Consider the following 21,125-nt stretch of genomic DNA (forward strand, 5'->3'; position numbering starts at 1 on the left):
GGTCCAGCTACTTGACTCCTGGGCCCAGAGGTTTCCAGGTCCAAAAAGGAGAGTTCCTACCAGAGTTTCTCTTAGGGCCCTGACCCCACCTTGGCATCTACCCCTTCCCCTCCCCGGGTTAACTGAAGTTTCAAGGTCAAGGGGAAACTTTTGCCAGTACAACGAGGGAACCTGGAGAGGTAGGGCAGGGCAGGAGATTTGCATACACCCGAGCCTAGGGTGGGGAGACTAAGAGAAGCAAGTCATATCATCTCTGGACGCAGAGTGTGTGGGCTGCCTGGCCCCTTTCTTTTCCTATTTTAGTTGCATTCTCCACCCTCCACCTCTGAGTCATGCTGACAACTTCCCTCCCTATCTGCGGCCTCCTGTGTCCCTCTCTGTTTACTTGCTTTCTTGGCACCTTGGTCCAGCTGTTTCCCTGGTGGCTCAGATGCTCCGATGCCCATGTCTGACCTTCCAGTCATGACCAGGACCAGGATTTTCCTCCTCCTGTCGATGGGTAAGCTGAGAGTCACGACGAAGGGGGAGGAGGGGATGGGGGTCCAGGTAGGGGGAGAGCTGGAGTTATAGCGGGTTTGGGATCTGGAGTTTGTGGAGATCGAGAGGATACTGAACCCATTTTAGGGAAGTTCAAGAGATTCTGGAAGAGAGGCCAGTTCCCCGGGCAATCCAAACGTTTTTCAAGTAGGCAGAACGAGTCAATCTTATACTCTGTCCACTGCATCCATTTGGCCCCAAGTTTTCCTGGATTTTTCCTCATAGGAGCCCAGGGGGAGGGGTGGGAAAGGAGCATCTTTAGAGCTTGGGCGTTGCTCTGTGGAAATGAAGAACTGAAACTTGCTAGCAGACCAGTGGGTGAACAGCTATCTCTGGACCATCTGAAGGAGAGAAGCAGAGCTGAGCCTGGGGGTCCAGGAGACCAGGAGATGCTGGGGCATTGCGCCTGGAGGGGACAGTGGGGCAGGGGGCTGGGGGCCAGGGAGATGGAGCAGAAGGGAGACCCTTCACCAAAGTGTGTCTCCTCACCCTCCTCCCCAGCCCTGGCTTCCTCTTTCTGCTTCAACTTGGACATAGACCAGCCAACAACCTTCCATGTGGACAGTGCTGGGTTTGGATACAGCGTGGTCCAGTATGCCAGCTGGTGAGTACTGTGTGGTGTCTGGCCTTTGGCTCGCATCTACTCTTCCCCTGTCCCTCCCCACATCCCTCTCTATTCACAAACTCTCCTCTGTCTGCCATGGCAATTCCCGCCAAGGCTTTGAAGAGCTGGACTGAAAGAAGGGCCGTCTTGCCATCTCGAGGACCCCAGCTAACTTTATTTATCTCTCAAGCAGTTACAAAGTGCCAGGCACCCTTTTGTGGGCACTGATTTCGTCCTCACAGCAACCTTATGACATAGGAATCCATCACTCAACAAATGTTTATTGAGCATCTATTACTAAATGTCTCAGGAGCCAGGCATACACCAGAGCATAAAAGAGACAAAAATCTCTCCCATGCGGAATTTAAATTGTTGTTAATCTCCACTTTACAGATGAGCAAACTGAGGCTCAGAGAGGGGAAACAAACTGGTCAAGTGGCAGTCTGGCTCTGGCATCCACACTCTTAGCTGCCGTGTTCTTTTCTCCCCCTAGGCTGGTGGTTGGAGCCCCCCAGGAGATAAAGGCTTCCAATCAAACGGGCGGCCTCTACCAGTGCGACTACAGCACGGGCAAGTGTGAACCCATCCTCCTTCCGGGTGAGTCACTGCTCCCGGCTGAGACCCAGGTCCAGGCTCCCGTGCTCTGGGGGCCTGTGGAGAGCACAGGAGACCCACTTCCTGGCTTCAGCTCTGTCTGCAGACCCTTACCCTCAGACAGGCTTCCTGACCCACCCAGAGTCTCCCTTCCCAACGCACCCCTGTACCCCCATACCTCCATCAAGACCTGAGAGCCCCCTTCACCTGTCAGAACCCCTAATCTCCCAGAGAAGAGATGCTCCCTGCCTCCTCTGTCCTGAGGGTGACCACGCACACATCTGTACCTTCAGTGCCTCCAGAGGCTGTGAACATGTCCCTGGGCCTGTCCATGGTGGCCACCACCAGCCCCTTTCGGCTGCTGGTGAGTTGCCCTGGGTCACGGGAGCATCTGAGGGAAAGAGTGGGGACCTGGGGCTGCTGGTGCTGGGGGTCTCGGGAAGGGGGAAGGTGCTGGGATGGGAGGGTGGGACAGAAGCTGGGGCAACCCCTCCCACCAGGCCCCTCTGTCCACAGGCCTGTGGCCCCACCGTGCACCATGCATGCAGGGAGAACATGCACTTGACCGGGTTTTGTTTCCTGCTGGTCTCCCCATCCTGGCAGGCCCAGAGGATCCCGGCTGCCCTGCAGGGTGAGTGTTTGGGGCCACTGAGTCCTTCAAGGTACCTATACACCTCTGACTCTGGTTTGCAGTGGAGTCAGAGACACCCCAAAGTGGATAAAAAAGAGGGATCCAGAAAAAAAATTTACCGGATGGTATTGTGATTCCAAACATGGGCTGGAGGGGTCACCGCCTGCTTTTACACCTGCCCCATCACTGTCCCGCCGCAGGACCTTTCCTAGGACCTTTCCCTCTCTGAGCTTCAGTTTCTTCATCTGCCTGTGGGATAATATCACACCCAACACTGAGAGTAACACACAATGGTCCTCGGCCAGGGTTTGGCACAGTGCCTGGCATGTGGTGAGGGCTCAGTTAATGCCAGCTGCAAGAACTTTTAGAGTGAAGGGCATTTATGTTCACACAATGCACCCTGCAGCACAGCCCATTCGCTCATGCAGCAGGCTGAGAAGGGGTGGTGTGGGCGCCGGCAGTCTGAGCAGTGTGTATGTATGTGTGTGTATGACCCATTCGCTCATGCAGCAGGCTGGGAAGGGGTGACGTGGGTGCCGGCAGTCTGAGCAGTGTGTATGTATGTGTGTGTATGAGTGTGTGATGTATGTATACATGTGTATGTGTGTGTTGTGTTATGTATGTGTGTGTGTGTGTGTATGTGTGTGTGTGTGTGTGTGTGTGTGTGTGTGTGTGTGTGTGTGTGTTTGTGTGCATGTTGAAGCATAGGGCCCAGCTTCCCTGGTGCTGACAGGGAAGGGGGATGAAGAGGTGGAACAGTGAGCTTTTCAGACCCCCCCACCCCGGGGCAGGCCGAGGCCCCTCCCTGGTTTCACATTCACACTCAGGCCGTTGGGGAGACTGACATCTGGTGGCCTGAATGGGGTGCCCCTCCCAGCACCTCCTAGGTTCTAGATTCATCCACAGGTGCCTGGGCTACCATCAGGACACCCCTCTCTCTGATGGGAAGCCTTGGAGGCAGAAGGGGGCAGCTGGGAGCTAGATAGGAATCTCCCTGAGCAAGCCGGGCCAGGAGAGCTTCCGCTTCTGAGGACAGATTCTTCGCTCACTCTGAGGAGAGCGGGGTCCAGATGGAAGCTGAGGACAGCATAGGACCAGTGTGCCGCTGTTGCCAGGGATGACATTAAAAATGTTTAGCAAAAGTACAGTTTGGTGCTGACCAACTGGGGATGTACCGGGCCAGGGGCTGGAGCAAGGTCCTTTTAGTGCTGGATGGGGGCCATGTTGGGGGAGAAGGTGGGGTAGGGTCAGGGCGTGGGGCACAGACAGCCGAGGAGGAAGGAGGGGCCCCCAGCCTTTCACCATCTGGATTGGAGGAATTGTTACTTTTTTATCAACCAGGTGTGAGCAGCTGAATCGCAGATATGTCCTCTTCAGAGACTTCAGGAGACCAAAGGGCCCTGCTCTAGGCAGGAATTAGGGCAGCCCCTGGGAGGGTGGGTTCTCGTGGCCAGGAGGCCTGGGCTTTGGGAGTGTCCCTCGGGGGACTGGTGCCACCTCCTTCTCCAGAGTGCCCGAGGCAGGAGCAGGACATTGCCTTCCTGATCGATGGTTCAGGCAGCATCTCCTCCACCAATTTTGCCAAAATGCTGAACTTCGTGAAGGCTATGATGAGCCAGTTCCAGAGTCCCAGCTCCCAGGTGTGCTCTCAGGAGAGGGAAGGAAAGGGTGCAGCCGCCCCCTCGCCCTCCCCTCCCCAGGGGAAGCTTGTGGGAGGAACCCCAGGGTCCTGGTGCCTTGGCCCAGCCCCCAGCCCTGTGTGGTTCTCCCAGTTCTCCCTGGTGCAGTTCTCCGACAAGTTCCAGGTGCACTTCAATTTCAAAGCTTTCGCAACCAGCTCAAACCCACTAAGCCTGCTGAACTCCGTACAGAAGCTGAATGGGTACACGCACACGGCCACAGCCATCAGGATGGTCACGTGAGTCCTGGCTCCTCCCAGGTCTTCCCCCAAAGCATCTGGGTCTTCCTTTGGGCAGCATCTGTCTCCAAGAGGAAGGGAGAGATGGGTACTGGAGTTCAGTCTGTGGTCTCCTCACCAAGCCGGGGGCCTCTGGGTGGGATGGGGGCATCACAGAGGAAGCAGAATCTCCTTGTTCTCACAAAGGCATCAGAGGCTAAGCAGCAGCTCTGTTCACTGGCCTCTGGACCCTCATCTTCTCTGACAGAGAACAGCTGTTCAGTGCCTTATATGGGGCCCGAAAAGATGCCTCCAAAATCCTCATCGTCATCACCGATGGGCAGAAACAACGTGACCCTCTGGATTACAAGGACGTCATTCCCAGTGCTGAGGCTGCTGGCATCATCCGCTATGCAATCGGGGTAGGATGTGGGGACGCCCTCCCACTGCTTCCTCCCCTCGCGGCCTCTTAAGCCACCTTCCCTTTCAAGGACAGAAACCCCAGCTCTCTCAGCTTCTACTTCAGGATGAAAACTCTGTTTCAGCCTGGGGTATCCTCATCCTTTCCCTAAGCTCCTTGATGAGGCTGTCTGGGCCTCATTTTTCTTGCCTGTACACTGGGTGTAATAATATTAACCTTGCAGGGTTATATTGGAAGATCCCAGCACCCAGCAGGCATATTATAGTTATGATTATTTTCACTGAATTGGTCTTTGCTGGGGACAGGTGGGATCGGCTTTTCAAAATATACATTCCTGGCAAGAATTAAAGGACATCGCATCGAAGCCCTCCCATGAACACATATTTAAAGTGGAGAACTTTGATGCTTTGAGAGACATTCAAAACCAACTGAAAGAGAAGATCTTTGCCATTGAGGGTAAGTCAGAGATGGAACTACTCACTGAAGAAGCCCTCACCCATAAATGTTTTTCCTTCTAGAACCTGGACTCCTGTGTCATGGGCCAGTCTTTCCCTTTGGGTATTAGTCTCCACATGAGATCCTCTTAAAGCTGAGATCCTTCCTGAACCTGGCAAAGCCTGTCTTTCCCCATGAATCCTAGGTGTCATGCTTTCCCCCAGGTACGCAGACTGTAAGCAGCAGTTCCTTCGAACTGGAGATGTCCCAGGAGGGCTTCAGTGCTGTGCTCATGCCTGTGAGTGGGGCCCCTTTCAGGCCACTGATGTAGGGTGAGGCAGGGATGGGAGGAGGGAAGGCAAGAGTGAGTATCAGGCGAGTGGGTGGAACCGTCGGCAGGCACTGTTTTGGAATAGGCTGTCTTCTTCTTCTTCCCACCTGCTCTGGAATCCTTTCCTCCCAGGATGGACCAGTTCTGGGGGCTGTGGGGAGCTTCAGCTGGTCTGGAGGTGCCTTCCTGTACCCCGAAAATAGGAGCCCCACCTTCATCCACGTGTCTCAGGAGCACGCGGACATGAGTGACTCTTACCTGGGTGAGGCAAGGCTGTGGTCGGAGGGCCGGGTGGGAGACGGGCTGCCTGGGAAGGGCAGGGGCCCGGGGGTGGGGAGTGGAAGCCTCTGTGCTGAGGCCTGGTCCCCTCAGGTTACTCCACAGAGCTGGCCGTTTGGAAGGGGGTACACAGCCTGGTCCTGGGGGCCCCCCGCCATCAGCACACCGGGAAGGTTGTCATCTTCACGCAGGTGTCCGGGCAATGGAGGCTGAAGGCTGAAGTCACAGGGACCCAGGTTGGGTGTGGAGGAGGGTCTCCAGGGGCAGAGAGGGAGATGAAGGGGGTGCGGGACCCAGCAGGGAGGGGCCGGTATCTGGGGAGAGGCGGGACCTGGCCCAGCGCGGGTGCAGGGGTAGGCAGGATGACTCCCCGCTCTGCCCTCCAGATCGGCTCCTACTTCGGGGCCTCCCTCAGCTCCGTGGACGTGGACAGAGATGGCAGCTCCGACCTGGTCCTCATCGGGGCCCCCCATTACTATGAGCAGAGCCGGGGCGGGCAGGTGTCCGTGTGCCCCTTTCCCCGGGGGGTGAGTGGCTGATGAGACCCGGGCTGGGTGGGGTCTGGGTGTGGAGGGGTCGCCTGGGGTGGGACCTGACACTGTTTTTGTTCTGCAGAGGGCTAAGTGGCAGTGTGGTGCTGTCCTGCGAGGGGAGCAAGGCCACCCCTGGGGCCGCTTTGGGGCAGCTCTGACGGTGCTGGGGGATGTGAACGGGGACAGGCTGATGGACGTGGCCATCGGGGCCCCGGGAGAGCAGGAGAACCAGGGTGCTGTCTACCTGTTTCACGGAACCTCAGGACTGGGCATCAGCCCCGCCCACAGCCAGGTGAGGCCCGGTTACTGTTGCTGTTGCCACAGCAACCTCCTCCAGGCTTTTCCCTGTCTTTGACACTGCTGCCTGGAAAATTCTTTTTTCCCTTATCTTATCTCTTTTATCCAGCACTGAGCACCTAGTAGACAGTAAGAAAAATCTGTGGAATTTGAGAAATGGAAACATTGATCCATTCCCTGCTTTGCATGGTGACTTGATACTTGAGTGGGTTCTCCACCCAAGCCTTTTAGTCCCCCAGCAGTTTTACACTGTACATAGGCCAGGCATTAGCAAACGCATTTTAGAGATGAAATCTGGGGCATGGAGAAGATAAGTGCCTGGACTTGTCCAAGGTTTATAGTGGATCAAGAATGATGATGAGGGAGGTTCCAACCTCCTGACTCCAACCCAATGCTCCATCTCTTGGAGCCCCCCTTTGCCAGTCAGTTTAGTTCTGGTGGCCTCAGTCTGCCTGTCCACTCACCCCTTCATCTCCCTGGACGCCATGACTTTATTCTCTCCTGCCATCAGTAATCCTGCCAAATGCCCATAGGCAGGAGCCTTTCACCCAAGGGGGCAGGGTTCTCTGAGAAGGGAGGGCTACTTCCCCTGGCAAAAGTTAAGGAAGCCTCAATTAAAAAATAAGGAAAGGATCTGAAAAGACTTTTCTTCAAAGATGATATACAAAGGACGAATACGCACATGAAAAGATATTCAACATCATTAGTTACCAGTTGTCAGGAAATCAAAACCACTTCACATCCACTAGGATGGCTAGAATCAGACAGACAGATGACAAGTGTCGGTGAGGGTGTGGAATATCCGGCACTCTCATCCACTGCTGGTGGGAATGTAAAATGATGCAGCTGCTTTGGAAAACAGCTCCTCAAAAGGTTAAACACAGAGTTACTGTATGACCTGGCAGTTCCACCCAAGAGAATTAAAAACATGACCACACCAAAAAAGTTATACGTGATTGTTTATATTAGCATTATTTATAATAACCAAAAGGTGGAAATAACCCAAATGCCCATCAACTGATGGAACAGATAAATAAAATGTGGTATACCCATACAATGGAATATTATTCAGCCATGAAAGGAACGAAACACTGACACATGCTACAGCGTGGATGAACCTTGAAAACATTATGCTAAATGAAAGAAGCCAGCCCCAAAGGACCACATATTGTATGATTCTATTTACATGAAATGTCCAGAATAGATAAATCCATAAAGACAGAAAGGAGATTAGTGGTTGTCAGGGGCTGGGGTGTAGAGGAAAATGAGGGACATGGGGATGACATGGTGGTGAGGTCAGTTCTGCTTCACACAAGGCTGTCTGGCTGTGTTTGTACTATTTCTACCCCCTCTTCCTTGGTAATTGGTAAATTTCTCATTCATTTTATTATTACTACTCTCAATGTCTGCCAGTCCCGTCAGTGCCCAGAGATTTAAAGGGCATATTCTTAAAGGGACTGGTCGTTACAGGAGCCATGGAAATAAAAGGGGAGGGACCCACAGGGCGGGTGGTCCAGGAGCGTGGAATCTGCATATGGGCACAGCCCTTCCCCATCCCGACCTGGTCCCACCTTGTTTTCTGAAGAGACAGGGTGGCTACGGAGAGCAAAAAGGGGTCTTGGGCATGAGGTCAGAGAGTCTGATTTCAAGTCTGGAATTGGCCTCTTAAAGGTCCTATGGCCTTGGCACCATCTGCAATGTGGGAGGTAGGGCTGGAGCCCTGATACTCATAATAGTAAGTTACTGACTAGTGACCATACGTCAGGTGTGGTTCTAAGAACTCCACGAATTAATTCATTCAATTCTCTGAGGTGTTACTATCCCAGCTGAGGGATGAGGAAACAGGCACAGAAAGACTGACTCCTGGCCTAAGGTCCCATGGCTCATAAGTGAAGGAGCCAAAGTCAGAACCCAAGACTAACTAGCTGAGTGAGTGAACAAAGCTCAGGTCACCGGGCCAGTCTTTCCATCTCCACTTCTTCATTTCTGTCCTAGGAATCTTCCCTTGTCTCCAGTCACCACTTTCCCATCCCCGCCTCTCTTTAGGTACTTCTTGGAGATGTCTTTTTACTGCTCACCCCTTCGTTCTGTCTCCCATACCCCCAGCTCCCTGCTCCTCTCGTTCTTCTGTCCAACTTGTTTCCATCACCCCCAACCTGACTTGCCTCTCCCTCTCTGGCCAGCGGGTCACAGGCGCCCAGTTCTCCCCCAGCCTCCAGTATTTTGGGCAGTCGCTGAGCGGGGGTCAGGACCTCACCATGGATGGACTGGTGGACTTGGCTGTGGGGGCCTGGGGGCACGCGCTGCTGCTCAGGTGAGAAGAGCCTTCCCCAGACACTCCCCTGGTGGTCCTGGGTCTGCCTAGGACACCAGCCTCCCTACCTGCCCTCCCAGGTTGTCCTCCCAGGACCAAGGGCCTGTCCTCAGCTCAGTGTTCTGCCCGCAGGACCAGACCTGTGCTTAGGGTGTGGGCAAACCTCTACATCACACCTCCAGAGATCACCAGGTCAGTGTATGAATGCCACCAGCAGCTGGCCTTCGCCCAGTCTCTGGGTGAGGCCGTTGTCTGCCTTCGTGTTTCTCAAAGTCCCAAGAACCGGCTGGGTGAGTTATTTCCCCTCTGACCCAGGATGCCCTGGCCCTGGGAGTCTCCAAGCCCAGGACTCCTGTCTCCTACCTTGCCCCTTGCCCAGCTGGGAAGTTCCTCACTCTCTCAGCCTTTTCTATTCCCCGCTTTCCCCTACAGCTAACCTCCAAAGCATTGTGACCTTTGACCTAACCCTTGACCCTGGCCGCATGAGTCCTCGTGCTGTCTTCGAGGAGACAGGGACTCGGAATCTGACTCGTGTTCGAGACCTGGGGCTGACACAGCACTGTGAGCCCGTGAGGTTGCTCCTGCCGGTGAGGGGGCCTCAGAGTCCTGGGAATAGAGGCCATTCTGAGGCTGTCAGGGGACTGGGCAGGGAAAGAACGGGTGTGTTCTGGTCCTCGCTCCGCCCCAGCATGGCACATGGAATGCAGGAGGTACTTGAGGTACTTGACACATGTTGGTGGAGTGAGTGAGTGAATGGATGGATGAGGTTGGCTTCATCTGCCAGAGGCTACATGGCTGGATTTCAGGAAAAAGAGTATGGCTGCTTCAGAGAGCCATGGGGCGATGGGGATGGGATTCTTTTATCCAGCTCCTCCTCTGAGACAGGCCCTGTCCTTGTCACCAGGGACCCCGCAGTGGACAAAACAATCATGCCCAGGGGGAGCTCTGGGAGAAGATCAAAAGTGCTCAGATTCCTAAATGATAGATGTCAGGTGGTGATGAAGGCTATGAAGAGAGATAAAGCTGGGGAGAGGACAGAGAGGGTGTTGGGGGGTCACCGGGAGCAGTCTGGGGAGACCCTGAGTAGAGTAAGTGAGCCTGTGGGAGGCTGCGGGAAGGGTGCTCAAGACCAAGGACAACCACAGCAGAGGTTCTGCACGCAGAATCCTGTGGATGAGCATTTATGGGGGGTGGGTAGGTACCACTGTTACTCCACTTTACGGATGAGGAGACGGGACCCAGCTAGTGGCTGCGATGGTGCATTTCTTAGCCAACTGCTCCCTCCAATGTCCGTTCGCCAGGCCTGTGTGGAGGACCCGGTGACCCCCATCATCTTGCGTCTCAACTTCTCCCTAGTGGGCAAGCCTGTCTCTGGCTTTGGAAACCTCCAGCCTATGCTGGCAGTGGATGCCCAGAGATACTTCATGACCTCTGTGAGTCCTGGTGCTGGGCTCTTCCAGAGTGGGTGGAGGGTGTGGACTCCAGATCTTGGGGAAAACCCTGCTTTCCCTTCACTCTCAGCTCCCCTTTGAGAAGAACTGTGGTGCTGATCACGTCTGCCAGGACGACCTCGGCATCTCCTTTGGGGTCTCAGGGTGAGCGTCCAGCCCCTCAGACCTCCCCTGGTCCCCCATCCCCCTTCCTGGAACCCGGAACTCCTGCCCCTGGCTCTCCCTAACATCTCTACCCAGTGCTCTGGACCCAGACATCCTGTCCCCATCTCTCCCCCGCTTTCCTACTCTGTGTTTCATCCCCACACCATTTCCAGCCTCAGTCACAGAATCACCTCCTCCCCTCTACCCCAACACCCAGCTTGAAGACCCTGATTGTGGGGAGTAACCTGGAGCTGAACTTGGAAGTGAGAGTGTGGAATGATGGAGAGGACTCCTATGGAACCACAATCACCTTCTTCTACCCACCGGGGCTATCTTATCGACGTGTGGCAGGGGGGCAGGTATTGTCCTCTCTGGGGAAGGAAAGGCTGATGGCAGGGGATCAGCAGAGACTCCTGTGCTGGGTTCAAGGCTCAGGCAGGGCTTCCATTGTTTAACAGCCTCTTGTAAACCAAGAGGGCTGGGCTGATCGTGGTTGGGTGGATGTGGTTGTGTTGGCTGGGGCATGCATTGGCTCATTCTGTGTTCAACTCTGGGCTTGCATTTTAAGAATGACTGTCAGGAATGAGTTCCCAGGAGCCTGCTAATGTGAAGAGAGCAAGGACCCTGCTTTACATTTCTTTGTAGTCCACATCCTATCAATATTCCTCTTTTAAAGGAAAACATACCTTGGCCTTCAAATACTTTATTTTTTTTAACATTTTTATTGGAGTATAATTGCTTTACAATGGTGTGTTAGTTTCTGCTTTATAACAAAGTGAATCAGTTATACATATACATATATCCCCATATCTCCTCCCTTTTGAGTCTCCCTCCCACGATCCCTATCCCACCCCTCTAGGTGGTCACAAAGCACCGAGCTGATCTCCCTGTGCTATGTGGCTTCTTCCCACTAGCTATCTATTTTAAAATTTGTAACATATATGTAAGTCCATGCCACTCTCTCACTTTGTCCCAGCCTACCCTTCCCCCTCTCTGTGTCCTCAAGTCCATTTTCGACATCTGTGTCTTTATTCCTGTCCTGCCTCTAGGTTCTTCATAACCATTTTTTGTTTTTTTAGATTCCATATATATGTGTTAGCACACAGTATTTGTTTTTCTCTTTCTGACTTACTTCAGTCTGTATGACAGACTCTACGTCCATCCACCTCACTGCAAATAACTCAGTTTTGTTTCTTTTTATGGCTGAGTAATATTCCATTGTATATACGTGCCACATCTTCTTTATCCATTCATCTGTTGATGGACACTTAGGTTGCATCCATGTCCTGGCTATTGTAAATAGAGCTGCAATGAACATTGTGGTACACGACTCTTTTTGAATTATGGTTTTCTCAGGGTATATGCCCAGTAGTGGGATTGCTGGGTCATATGGTAGTTCTATTTTTAGTTTTTAAGGAACCTCCATACTGTTCTCCATAGTGGCTGTATCAATTTACATTCCCACCAGCAGTTCAAGAGGGTTCCCTTTTCTCCACACCCTCTCCAGCATTTATTGTTTGCAGATTTTTTGATGATTCGGCCTTCAAATACTTTAAAACACTGTTCTGGGGAATTCCCTGGTGGTCCAGTGGTTAGGACTCGGTGCTCTCACTGCCGTGGCCCGTGTTCAATCCCTGCTTGGGAAACTAAGATCCCTCAAGCTGTGCAGCGTGGAAAATATAAAATAAAATTAAATAAAAAGTAAGTAAAATAAAATAAAATACTGCTCTGTAGAGGAAGGAGTTGGATTTATTGGTTACTCTAGATCAGAGCTTGGCATACTTTATCTATAAAGGGCTAGATAGTAAATATTTCAGCTCTGTGGGCCACAGAGTGTCTTCACATCTTCTCAATTCTGCTGATGTAAGGTGAAAGCAGCCATTGACAATATGTGTATGAATGAGCATGGCTGTGTGCCAATATAACTTTATTTATAAAACTTGGTGCTGGACTGTCATATGGCAATCCCTGTTCTAGAGGACAGAACTAGGACCACAGGGAGTCAAAGAGAAACAGATTTTTAACAAAAATTTTATTATGAAAAATTATGTTAAACATTTACAAAAGAAGAGAGTAGTTCAACAAACCTCCCCCAAAATTATCGCCCAGATTCAACAATGATCAACATTTCACCACATTTATGTCACCTGTTTTTTTTTCCCTTTACTCAAATATTTTAAAACCAATCCCAGACATCCTGTCATCACACACCTTCCTATTTCACTGTTATGGACAGTAGGGACATCTTACGTGACCCCATAGCCATTATCACACCCAATGAAATGAATGATTCCTTGGTATTTAGACCATAATCAAATTTCCTTAACTGTCTCAAAAATATTTTTTAACTGGTTTATTTGAACCAACATCTTAACTAGGTCTGCACATAATGTTTGGTTGGTCTCCCATGTCTCTCTTAGGCTAGTCTTCCCAATGGGAGCATATTTTGATCAATGAGTGAAGAAATACACTAGGAGCGGCAAACTCCAGCTGTGTGGGGGGTGAACACCCTATCGCTGGAGGTACTTCTAGACACATCAACCAGATGCCATGCGTGGACTTTTGTTGGATATTGCGTTTAAAAATGAACTGTAATGTAACATTTTTGGAGACCATCTAGGAAGACAGAACGTGACCTGGATATTAGCTGATCTTAGGGATCAGATTTTGTTGAGTATGATTTGTTGAGTCTTGTCTTATGTTAAAAAATACCCTTGTCTGTTGGTGATACACGCTGAAGTCTTTCAAGATGAAAGTATGTGATGTTAGGAATGTGCTTTAAATTAATCAGGAAAAGAGAAAAAAGAGTGGAGAACAGCTGAATAAAACAAGAGTAGAAAAATGTTGATAATTTAAGCTGCGTGATGGGGACTTTGGGTAGATTTACCTAGTCTCTCCACTTTTGAGTATATTTGAAATTTTCATAGTACAACCTTTTAAAAAGAACCATAAATAAAAAGGAAGAAAAGCAATTATACTCCAATAAAAGTTATTAAAAAAAAAGGAAGAAATGCTAATAAATCTGGGATTTCTACATTAGGAAGAAGTTTGACCAGATAGTGTTTAAAGATTTTTTTTTTAAGAAACATAACCTTAAGGTAGATTCAGGAAACTGTCAGTAGTTTATGGAGTCTCGTTGGAACACTAGCAAATGCTCACCGGCCTTGGTTCATCTGTGCTTCCTTAGAACCAGCTGCAGTCACGTGCCCCGCGCCTGAACTGTGACAGTGCCCCCACCGGGAGCCAGGGCACCCTCAGCACCAGCTGTAGCATCAACCACTTAATCTTCCGTGAGGGCGCCCAGGTGAGCCTTGCTTCTGCCCCGCCTACTCCCCTACCCCCGCCCCGTCCTACTCCTCGGTGACCTCCCCCACACCCCATTCCTACCTCTTCCTCAGATCACCTTCAGGGCCACCTTTGACGTCTCCCCCACGGCCATGCTGGGAGGCCGGCTGCTTCTTGCAGCCAATGTAAGCAGGTGAGTTGGGCCAGGCCCAGGGCAGTGCTCCGTCCCGCTCAGCCTCCTCCTCTGGGGAACTTGCCAGCTGGGATCCTCCTCCCTTTCCAGTGAGAATAACACCCCCAAGATGAGCAAGACCACCTTCCGGCTGGAGCTCCCAGTGAAGTACGCCGTGTACACCATGATCAGCAGGTACCACGCCACGACCTCCAAGGGCTCCTCCTCCATCACTCTGTGGGGCTCGGGGAACTCTCACTCTGCAGCAGCTGAACATCTGTGATATTTAGGTTTTATCACCACCCTCTCAATCGGTAGATGACACTGCTAGCAGCACTTACTAACCAATCATTGAGTGCTTCTTGTGGGTTATTGACGATAATAGTAATTGTGATATTATTATCACTACATCCTACATTTAACAGAGGCTTCAGTTCTCAGGAGCCTTTCTTAAAAGCCTCAAGATTGTCCCGGGTTCCCTAAGACATACGAGATGTGACCCTGTTTTCAAGGTTCTTACAGCCTTTTTGGGGAGCAAGGTTATCCTGATTCAAGGAAGAATCTCATCAGGGGCCTCCCTGTGGTTCTGTCTCCTGAGGCTACCTGAGTTTTCAAGGGGACGAGGGGACACTAGGGTCTCCTGGCAGGGGAGGCTTCAGCTAAACATTGAAGTGTCCATGGCATTGCGCTTTAGCCTTGGCATCTGGGCAGGACAATTCCTCACCACAAGGAACAGATTTACACTCTGCAGGGCTTTTAGAACCACCCCTCCCCCTTTTCCCAGTCTCCTTTGGGAAGGACAGGGGGAAATGACCTGCTGGCTGCAGAGACTGGGGATCAGGGAAAAGCTGGATGAAAGGAAAAGGGCTTAAATGCTGCCCAAGGAGGGGTACACACGGTGTTTGACACTAAGGAGTCAAGCTAAGAGCTTGAGCAGATACCTTCCTTCAACAAATACCTTCCTAGCATCTACTATGTTCCAGGCACAGTGCTGTGGTTACTTTCCATAAATTGTCATTCAACAAAGATTTATTGAGCTCCTATTATGTGTAATCAACAACAAACGTAAGCCCCTGCCTTTGTGAGATCCACACTCGTGGTGTGAAACAGGCCCACATGGCTTAGCCTGGGTACCTTCCCCTGCTAGTTCTGCCCACGGGCCTCCTTGGATTACCTCCTTCTGCCCAGGGTTTCACACTGTCCTTCACACCTGCACACTGGGGGCTCTCAGCAGCCCAGGCAGCTGTCAGCTCGGAGCTTGCTTGCTGGTGTGAGCACCGGGGTTATCACACCTGCTTGCAGGGGATCCACCAGCAGGACATGCCATGCCTAGGTGTGTGTGACTCCACACTTGTATTCTACAGTTGTGATTCTGTGGGTCGGGGCACTCCGAGGGGCCCCCAGGACAAGGCCGGGGTGTTTGAGCCCCTCACAGAGGAGGGATGAGACTTTGGAGTCGGAGTGGGAGTTAGAATTTGAATGGTACAGGTAAAGGGCAGGTATGCAAAGAGTAGAGTGGGGCAGGGGGGTGGGGCAGAAGTGAGAGCAGCCACCCAGCAAGGGGCCAGGCTGGCCACTGGGTCTCCAGAGGGGCCTAGGCAGCCTCAAGGTATTGTTACACTAAGACCCAGGGAAGAGTCTGTGTTGGGCCCACCCTCACCTCCAAACCTCAGGTCTAGAAAAGCTGAGGAGGGAATTCCCCGACGGTCCAGTGGTTAGGACACTGCACTTTCATTGTCGAGGGTGCGGACTTGAAAAGCTGAGGAAACAGGAGAGAAGGGCCCCAGGGAAGGCCTCTGGGAGACCAGAAGGGGCAGGTCCAGTAGACACTTGTCAACAGCATCCGCCTGAGTCTCCCTAAACCTTTGCTGTGTCCTACCTGCCCATCCGGCATCCTCCGTGTCCATGAAGGCCTGGAAGGAAAACCCAGGCGCAGAGAGGACAGGCCCTGGCCCCCGCTCCCCCCGGGTCAGAGCTCTCAGTCCCTGTCACCGCACCCCCAGCCCAGCCGCCTTGGCGGTCTCCTATGTGGGCAACCTCTGCAAGAACCTTGCACGCAGCTTGAAGCCCAGCCCTGCTCCCTAAACCCTCCCATTACCCCAGATCAGCCACAGACCTCATTCCAGACCACCCCAGGGGCCTCTGACAACCTGTCCTGTCATGCTCCCAGCCAGAGCCTCCTTAGGAGGCCCTAACAGAACTTCCCATCCACCCACGCCTCCTCTCCCCTCAGCCATGAACAGTCCACCAAGTACCTCAACTTCTCGGCCTCCGAGGAGGAGGAAAGCAGCGGGGCTCAGCACAGATACCAGGCACGTGACGGTGACTCAGGAGAGTGGGCTGGGGCAGGGGCCCAGGAGCCAGAGGTTCGGGAGGGATGTGGGGCTCGACATGACCTTTGCCCTCACTGTCCTCCGTGCAGGTGAACAACCTGGGACAGAGGGACCTGCCTGTCAGCATTGACTTCTCAGTGCCCGTGGAGCTGAATCGGTTGACCGTGTGGAAGGATATGGAGGTCCTCCACCCTCAGGTACTCAAAGACTGTATGGCTCCTCCACTAATGCCCTCTCCCTGGATTCCTCGGTCCTCATGAATCCCTGATGACCCCATCACATGCTTTCTCCCTGTGTCTTTTCCTAGAACCCATCGATTCAGTGCCCTTCAGAGAGAACAGTGCCCACAGAGTCCGACTTCCTGACCCACTTTCAGAAGAAGCCTGTCCTGGTGAGAGGGCTCTGGGCTGTCCCCCACTGGAAGCCACACTTCAGAGGAATTTAATTCAGATGTTACATTAGATGGATGTCTGCTGAACAGCCTGCTTGAGCTCAGATGTGGCTGCTCCCCTCAAATCAGACAGTTGAATGCGGTCTTCTACCTTCAAACCCACCTTTCTCGGGCCTGATGCCGGTTCTCTTCCCCAGGACTGCTCTATTGCTGCCTGCCTGAGGTTCCGCTGTGACATCCGCTCCTTCAGCGTCCAGGAGGAACTTGACTTCATCCTGAAAGGCAATCTCAGCTTCGGCTGGGTCAGCCAGGTGTGTCCCCTCCCAGACTCAGGTGGGGCCTGATGTGTCTGTGCCCACCTCAAGCCAGGGCATTTCTCTAACCCCGAGCCCTCCCCAGAGCTATTTCCCAGCCTTCCCCTTCTCTTTTGCAGACACTGCAGAAGAAGGTGTTGGTTGTGAGTGTAGCTGAGATCACATTCAACAGATCCGTGTATTCCCAGCTTCCAGGACAGGAAGCATTTTTGAGAGCCCAGGTAGTGACCGTGTGGTAGGCAGTGACCAGGCTGGTCAGAGAGCTCCTGATGCTAAATCTGTGATGCTGAGTGGGGGGCTTGCAAGCCTGGAGAGAGGAAGGATGGAGGTCCCTGGGCAGGACAATTGTCCCTTAGCCCATGAATCCTTCTGTATCTCACTTCTTGGAGCAGAGCCTGATGAAGAAGGGGAGGGAGTTAAAGGGGACCTGGGAGGAGTCTGGGATAGCAAGAGTCCTGATACTTTCTGATGGAGTCATCTCCACTCCAGATGGAGCTGGTGCTGGAGAAGTATGAGGTCTATAACCCCACCCCCATTATTGTGGGCAGCTCTGTGGGAGGACTGCTGCTGCTGGCTCTCATCACAGCCATACTGTACAAGGTGAGTGTTTTCATCCCACTCCTGACACCACCAGAATTTGGTACCACACTTTCTACAGTGTAAGAAAGACTCACCATGGAGTCAGGCACACATTCTTCCTAAGTCACTGCATGTAAGAGATCCCTTCCCACCTGTGACATAACCAGTCCCCAGTTGACCCCATGTCTTTCTATCTGATTCTCAAGCCTCCTCTAATCTGTCTCCATTTCTTTTTCACTCTTCTCCACCTCTTTACATGTTTCCCTTAAACACAAATTAGAACATGAGAGCACAGCCTTGGATTTGATGTTGACACCACCACTGATTCTTTCCTTGACCATTGGCATGTGCTTGGTCCATGCTCGGTCTCGGTTTCTCATTCTGAAGGTGGTTCTACCCAGCTCACAGAACTGTGGCAAAGTCTAAACGACACAATTTATATAAAGTTCCTAGTGCAGTGCTGGAACATAGGGGGGTTCCAGAAATGGTGCTTGCTCCCCCTCCCCATCATCTCTTTTCCTCTCTTCCACTGGACTTCCTGATTTTCTTCTCCTTCATCCCCAACAGGTTGGCTTCTTCAAACGTCAGTACAAGGAAATGATGGAGGGAGCAAATGGACAGACTGCTCCAGAAAATGGGACAGGAGACCCCCAAGTTGCCCAGTAAGAAACTACCTCCTGCTCTCCTTTGGATCTGCTCTCCCCTGAGAGGTTCCCTGGCCTTCTTACTTTCACCCAAGTCAGGCCTGATGGAGAAGAACATTCCAACTGAGGGAGGCTGGCATCAGGCTGCTTTCTGTCTTTGGGAGGATGCAGTGTGTTTGCACAAAGCACCTAGCCTGGGAAGGGCCATTGGTCTTGTCAAGGTTCCAACTGGAAATCCCAGGACAGGATCCCTGACATGCCTCTCCTGAGGACTTGACTTGGAATTTCTACCTAGAAATAGATGGACAATAGCCTCAGGCTCCAGTCTCCCTTCATCCACTAACCATCGATGGTCTTCCTAAAATACAGTTCTGAACCAGGCTCTCATCCTCATCCATCTTCAGTGGCTTCCCATTACTCGCAGTGTAACTTCTGAACTCTTCAGCTTGTGAACCAATACACAGATGTTTCTTAAAAACCCTGGGATGTATTGAATGGAACATTGTCTGCCTATGGTTAGTGATTGGAGAGCACTTTGAAGTCCTCTATCAGAGATGTGCTGCCCCCAATAAGGTCATTCTTATTATTATGCCGCCCATCTCAGCATAACGCTCAGAGTGGTACCTGGTGCTGACCTGGGAGTCAACACACAGCAGGCCATTCCCTGCCCTGGAGAGATCCCACTGCTGCCACAACCGAGGTGCCTGGGCCATGTGGACGTTTTAGTTAGAAAAGCAGAAGGGGAGGCAGTTAACCATGTGACTTGAGGTGACATGGTCAACTGTATCCCCTTCTGTCCCCAAACTATCTCCCCCATCCATCACAGGGTCCAAAACCCTTTAGGATTTGGAAGCTTTGGGAACTCAGAATGACCAACTATGATGAAATTGCCTCAAGCTGGGCTCCACTTAGACTTTATAAGGATTGGGCTTTAGAGTATTATTTCTCAAAAGGTGCTCCACGAACCTCTGGCAGTCTCCAATGGTCTCCTAAGTGCTATGTTTTAGAGGGAAAAAAAAGCAAGAAACAGTTTTAAACCCACGTATCTCACACATCTGAACCTGGTGACTTTCACAGAAATCCTGTTATACCCTTAATAATTGTGTTCCTAAAGCTTGTCCCTGGACTCCAAGGACTGCAGGGGGCTCTTGTCTAACATGCAGGCAATGGGTGCTATTTTTACGTAATTTTCCTTCATGATTTATTGCTTCCCTGCATATACTTGCAATTTTTCAGGATTGCTATCTAATTGTATTATATCTCCAAATCAAAAAAAAAAAAGATCAATGGCTCAAAAATTATTCATTGAAGCATAAAAGTTGTGATTAAATCAATAAAACATAATTGCTGCAACTTAGAATAATGTCATCAAAATCAGTACTGAACAAGTTTCTAGTGCGCATTGAGTATAAGGATGCATGAATGCTGGGATGAGTGATTATGAGCTAAAAATTTAAAATCTATCTAGAAAATATACCAGCTGAAAATTGGATTTTATTGGGTCAGGTATCTGTTTGTTCCTAGGCTGTTGTCCATTATGAAACTTTGTCAAATCGTACCATGAAACTATCAAAGCTTTTGTGTCATTTTCAAACAAAGTATAATGACCTCTCACATAAAGCAACAGAGGTTTCTTAGAATGACTGCAACATATCACTCTCCCATCTAAAATCAATTAATTTCATCACTGAAGACAGAGAAGACAGAAAAACTCCAGTGGCATAAATCAAAGTTGCTTTGATAGCAAAAGCATGTGCAAGTCACATAATTTCCAAGAAGCTTACAGAACCAGCAGTGAGGTTAATGTCTCCACAGAAGATTGCTTTTGGCTGCAAGTAACAGGAACCCACAGAGTACATAAAGGCATATAAAAGGCCTTCACACAAGAGGTCCAGGAGACCCTTGGCCACTGAATCTCAAGATCAATTTGCCTTCACGTGGGTGGGGCAACAGTGAACCTTTCTAGTGCTCCCCAAGGCTACCTGCACAGCCCCGCCGTATGTCACGGGATGGTAGCCCCAGACCTGTTCCTGTTCTCCTTCCCCACGTTAGTAAAACGGGCCCACTACACTGATGATAGAATATTAACATAGGAAGACTTGCCTCTGCTCAGGACACTCTGCAGACTTTGCTGGAACATGTGTGAGGGAGAGGATGGGTGGTGATCCCACAGAGAATTTAAGGCCCAGGCACTGCCGTAAAGTTCTGGGGACTCCTTTGTTGGGGGAAGGGGCACACTGTCCCAGAAGCTGTGAGGGATGAGGTGCAAGTCTATCCAACCTCTAAGAATGGGAAGGAAGCACAAGTGTCTGTAGGATTTGGGGTTCGGAGGACTTGTATTCCTCACCCTGCACAGTGCCTCCGTCCCTTATACTGCCTGATAAAGGAAGGGCACGTGTGGTACAGGGGATCAGAGCAACAAGCCGCCTTTGAGAAGGCAAGACACTAGTGAAGCAGATTGAAGCTTTAGGCATCCCCCAAGCAGGACTACCATTGGAGTTAGATGCGTCTGTGACTCTGGGAGGTATGAGTTTGGCACAGCCTCAGAGACAACAGGAGGGAGTACCCCTAGGATTTTGGTCCCAGTTCTAGAAGGGTGTAGAAACCCAATAAACCTGCATATAGCACGAGCTCCTAGCAGTGCACACAGCACTTGTCCAAGTGGAGTCTCTCATGAAGGAACAGCAATCATGGTAAGAATCTCCCTTCCTATTGACGGGGAAGGTTGACAACATGTGTCACCGACCCACCTCTGCCTGGCGCTAACTCTCACGTTGAGAAAAGGGCTCGCCCGTCCGCAGCAGAGGGACACCCTGTCCTCCAAATTCTCCTGCCCCTAATCCTGCCCCTGTGGCCTGTAAGGAGGGAGTGGGGGAGATGCCTGCTGATGCCTGGTATACAGATGGGTCTGGCTGGGCTGCACCAGTGGGCTGAGAGGT

General features: G+C 51.4%; 1 protein-coding gene across 4 annotated transcripts; it reads left to right on the forward strand.

Annotated features, from left to right (window-relative positions):
* The first annotated feature begins 336 nt into the window (after positions 1 to 336).
* LOC101288051 (integrin alpha-X) lies at positions 337 to 19,539 on the forward strand. 4 transcript variants are annotated; one of them, XM_004268728.4, is made up of 30 exons: positions 343 to 499; positions 1,039 to 1,141; positions 1,635 to 1,738; positions 2,029 to 2,099; positions 2,252 to 2,366; positions 3,876 to 4,006; positions 4,139 to 4,284; positions 4,532 to 4,685; positions 4,990 to 5,140; positions 5,344 to 5,417; positions 5,583 to 5,712; positions 5,823 to 5,965; positions 6,116 to 6,256; positions 6,345 to 6,554; positions 8,743 to 8,873; positions 9,006 to 9,163; positions 9,306 to 9,460; positions 10,175 to 10,306; positions 10,395 to 10,468; positions 10,686 to 10,827; positions 13,656 to 13,772; positions 13,867 to 13,946; positions 14,037 to 14,120; positions 16,159 to 16,237; positions 16,348 to 16,455; positions 16,566 to 16,649; positions 16,847 to 16,960; positions 17,083 to 17,184; positions 17,453 to 17,563; positions 18,110 to 19,539. In XM_004268728.4, exons 1-30 carry the CDS (start codon positions 439 to 441, stop codon positions 18,206 to 18,208), a joined length of 3,504 nt encoding a protein of 1,167 aa, XP_004268776.3. In that variant the 5' UTR covers positions 343 to 438; the 3' UTR covers positions 18,209 to 19,539. The 4 variants fall into 4 exon arrangements, with proteins under 4 accessions (XP_049554783.1, XP_004268776.3, XP_033282113.2 ...); XM_033426222.2 differs by having other exon boundaries at positions 1,635 to 1,711; XM_033426223.2 differs by lacking the exon at positions 3,876 to 4,006 and having other exon boundaries at positions 4,191 to 4,284.
* The last annotated feature ends 1,586 nt before the right edge of the window (positions 19,540 to 21,125 follow it).

Source organism: Orcinus orca, chromosome 16 (assembly GCF_937001465.1).
Source record: "Orcinus orca chromosome 16, mOrcOrc1.1, whole genome shotgun sequence".
NCBI classification, from domain to species: Eukaryota; Metazoa; Chordata; class Mammalia; order Artiodactyla; family Delphinidae; genus Orcinus; species Orcinus orca.

What these genes read in the sequence shown, in the direction of transcription:
- LOC101288051 (XM_004268728.4), top strand. Translation starts at nt 439, where the DNA reads ATGCCCATGTCTGACCTTCCAGTCATGACCAGGACCAGGATTTTCCTC. An exon ending in TCAGCCCCGCCCACAGCCAG is followed by an intron (nt 6,555 to 8,742) that starts GTGAGGCCCGGT and finishes CTCTCTGGCCAG; the next exon opens with CGGGTCACAGGCGCCCAGTT. An exon ending in GCTTCGGCTGGGTCAGCCAG is followed by an intron (nt 16,961 to 17,082) that starts GTGTGTCCCCTC and finishes TCTCTTTTGCAG; the next exon opens with ACACTGCAGAAGAAGGTGTT.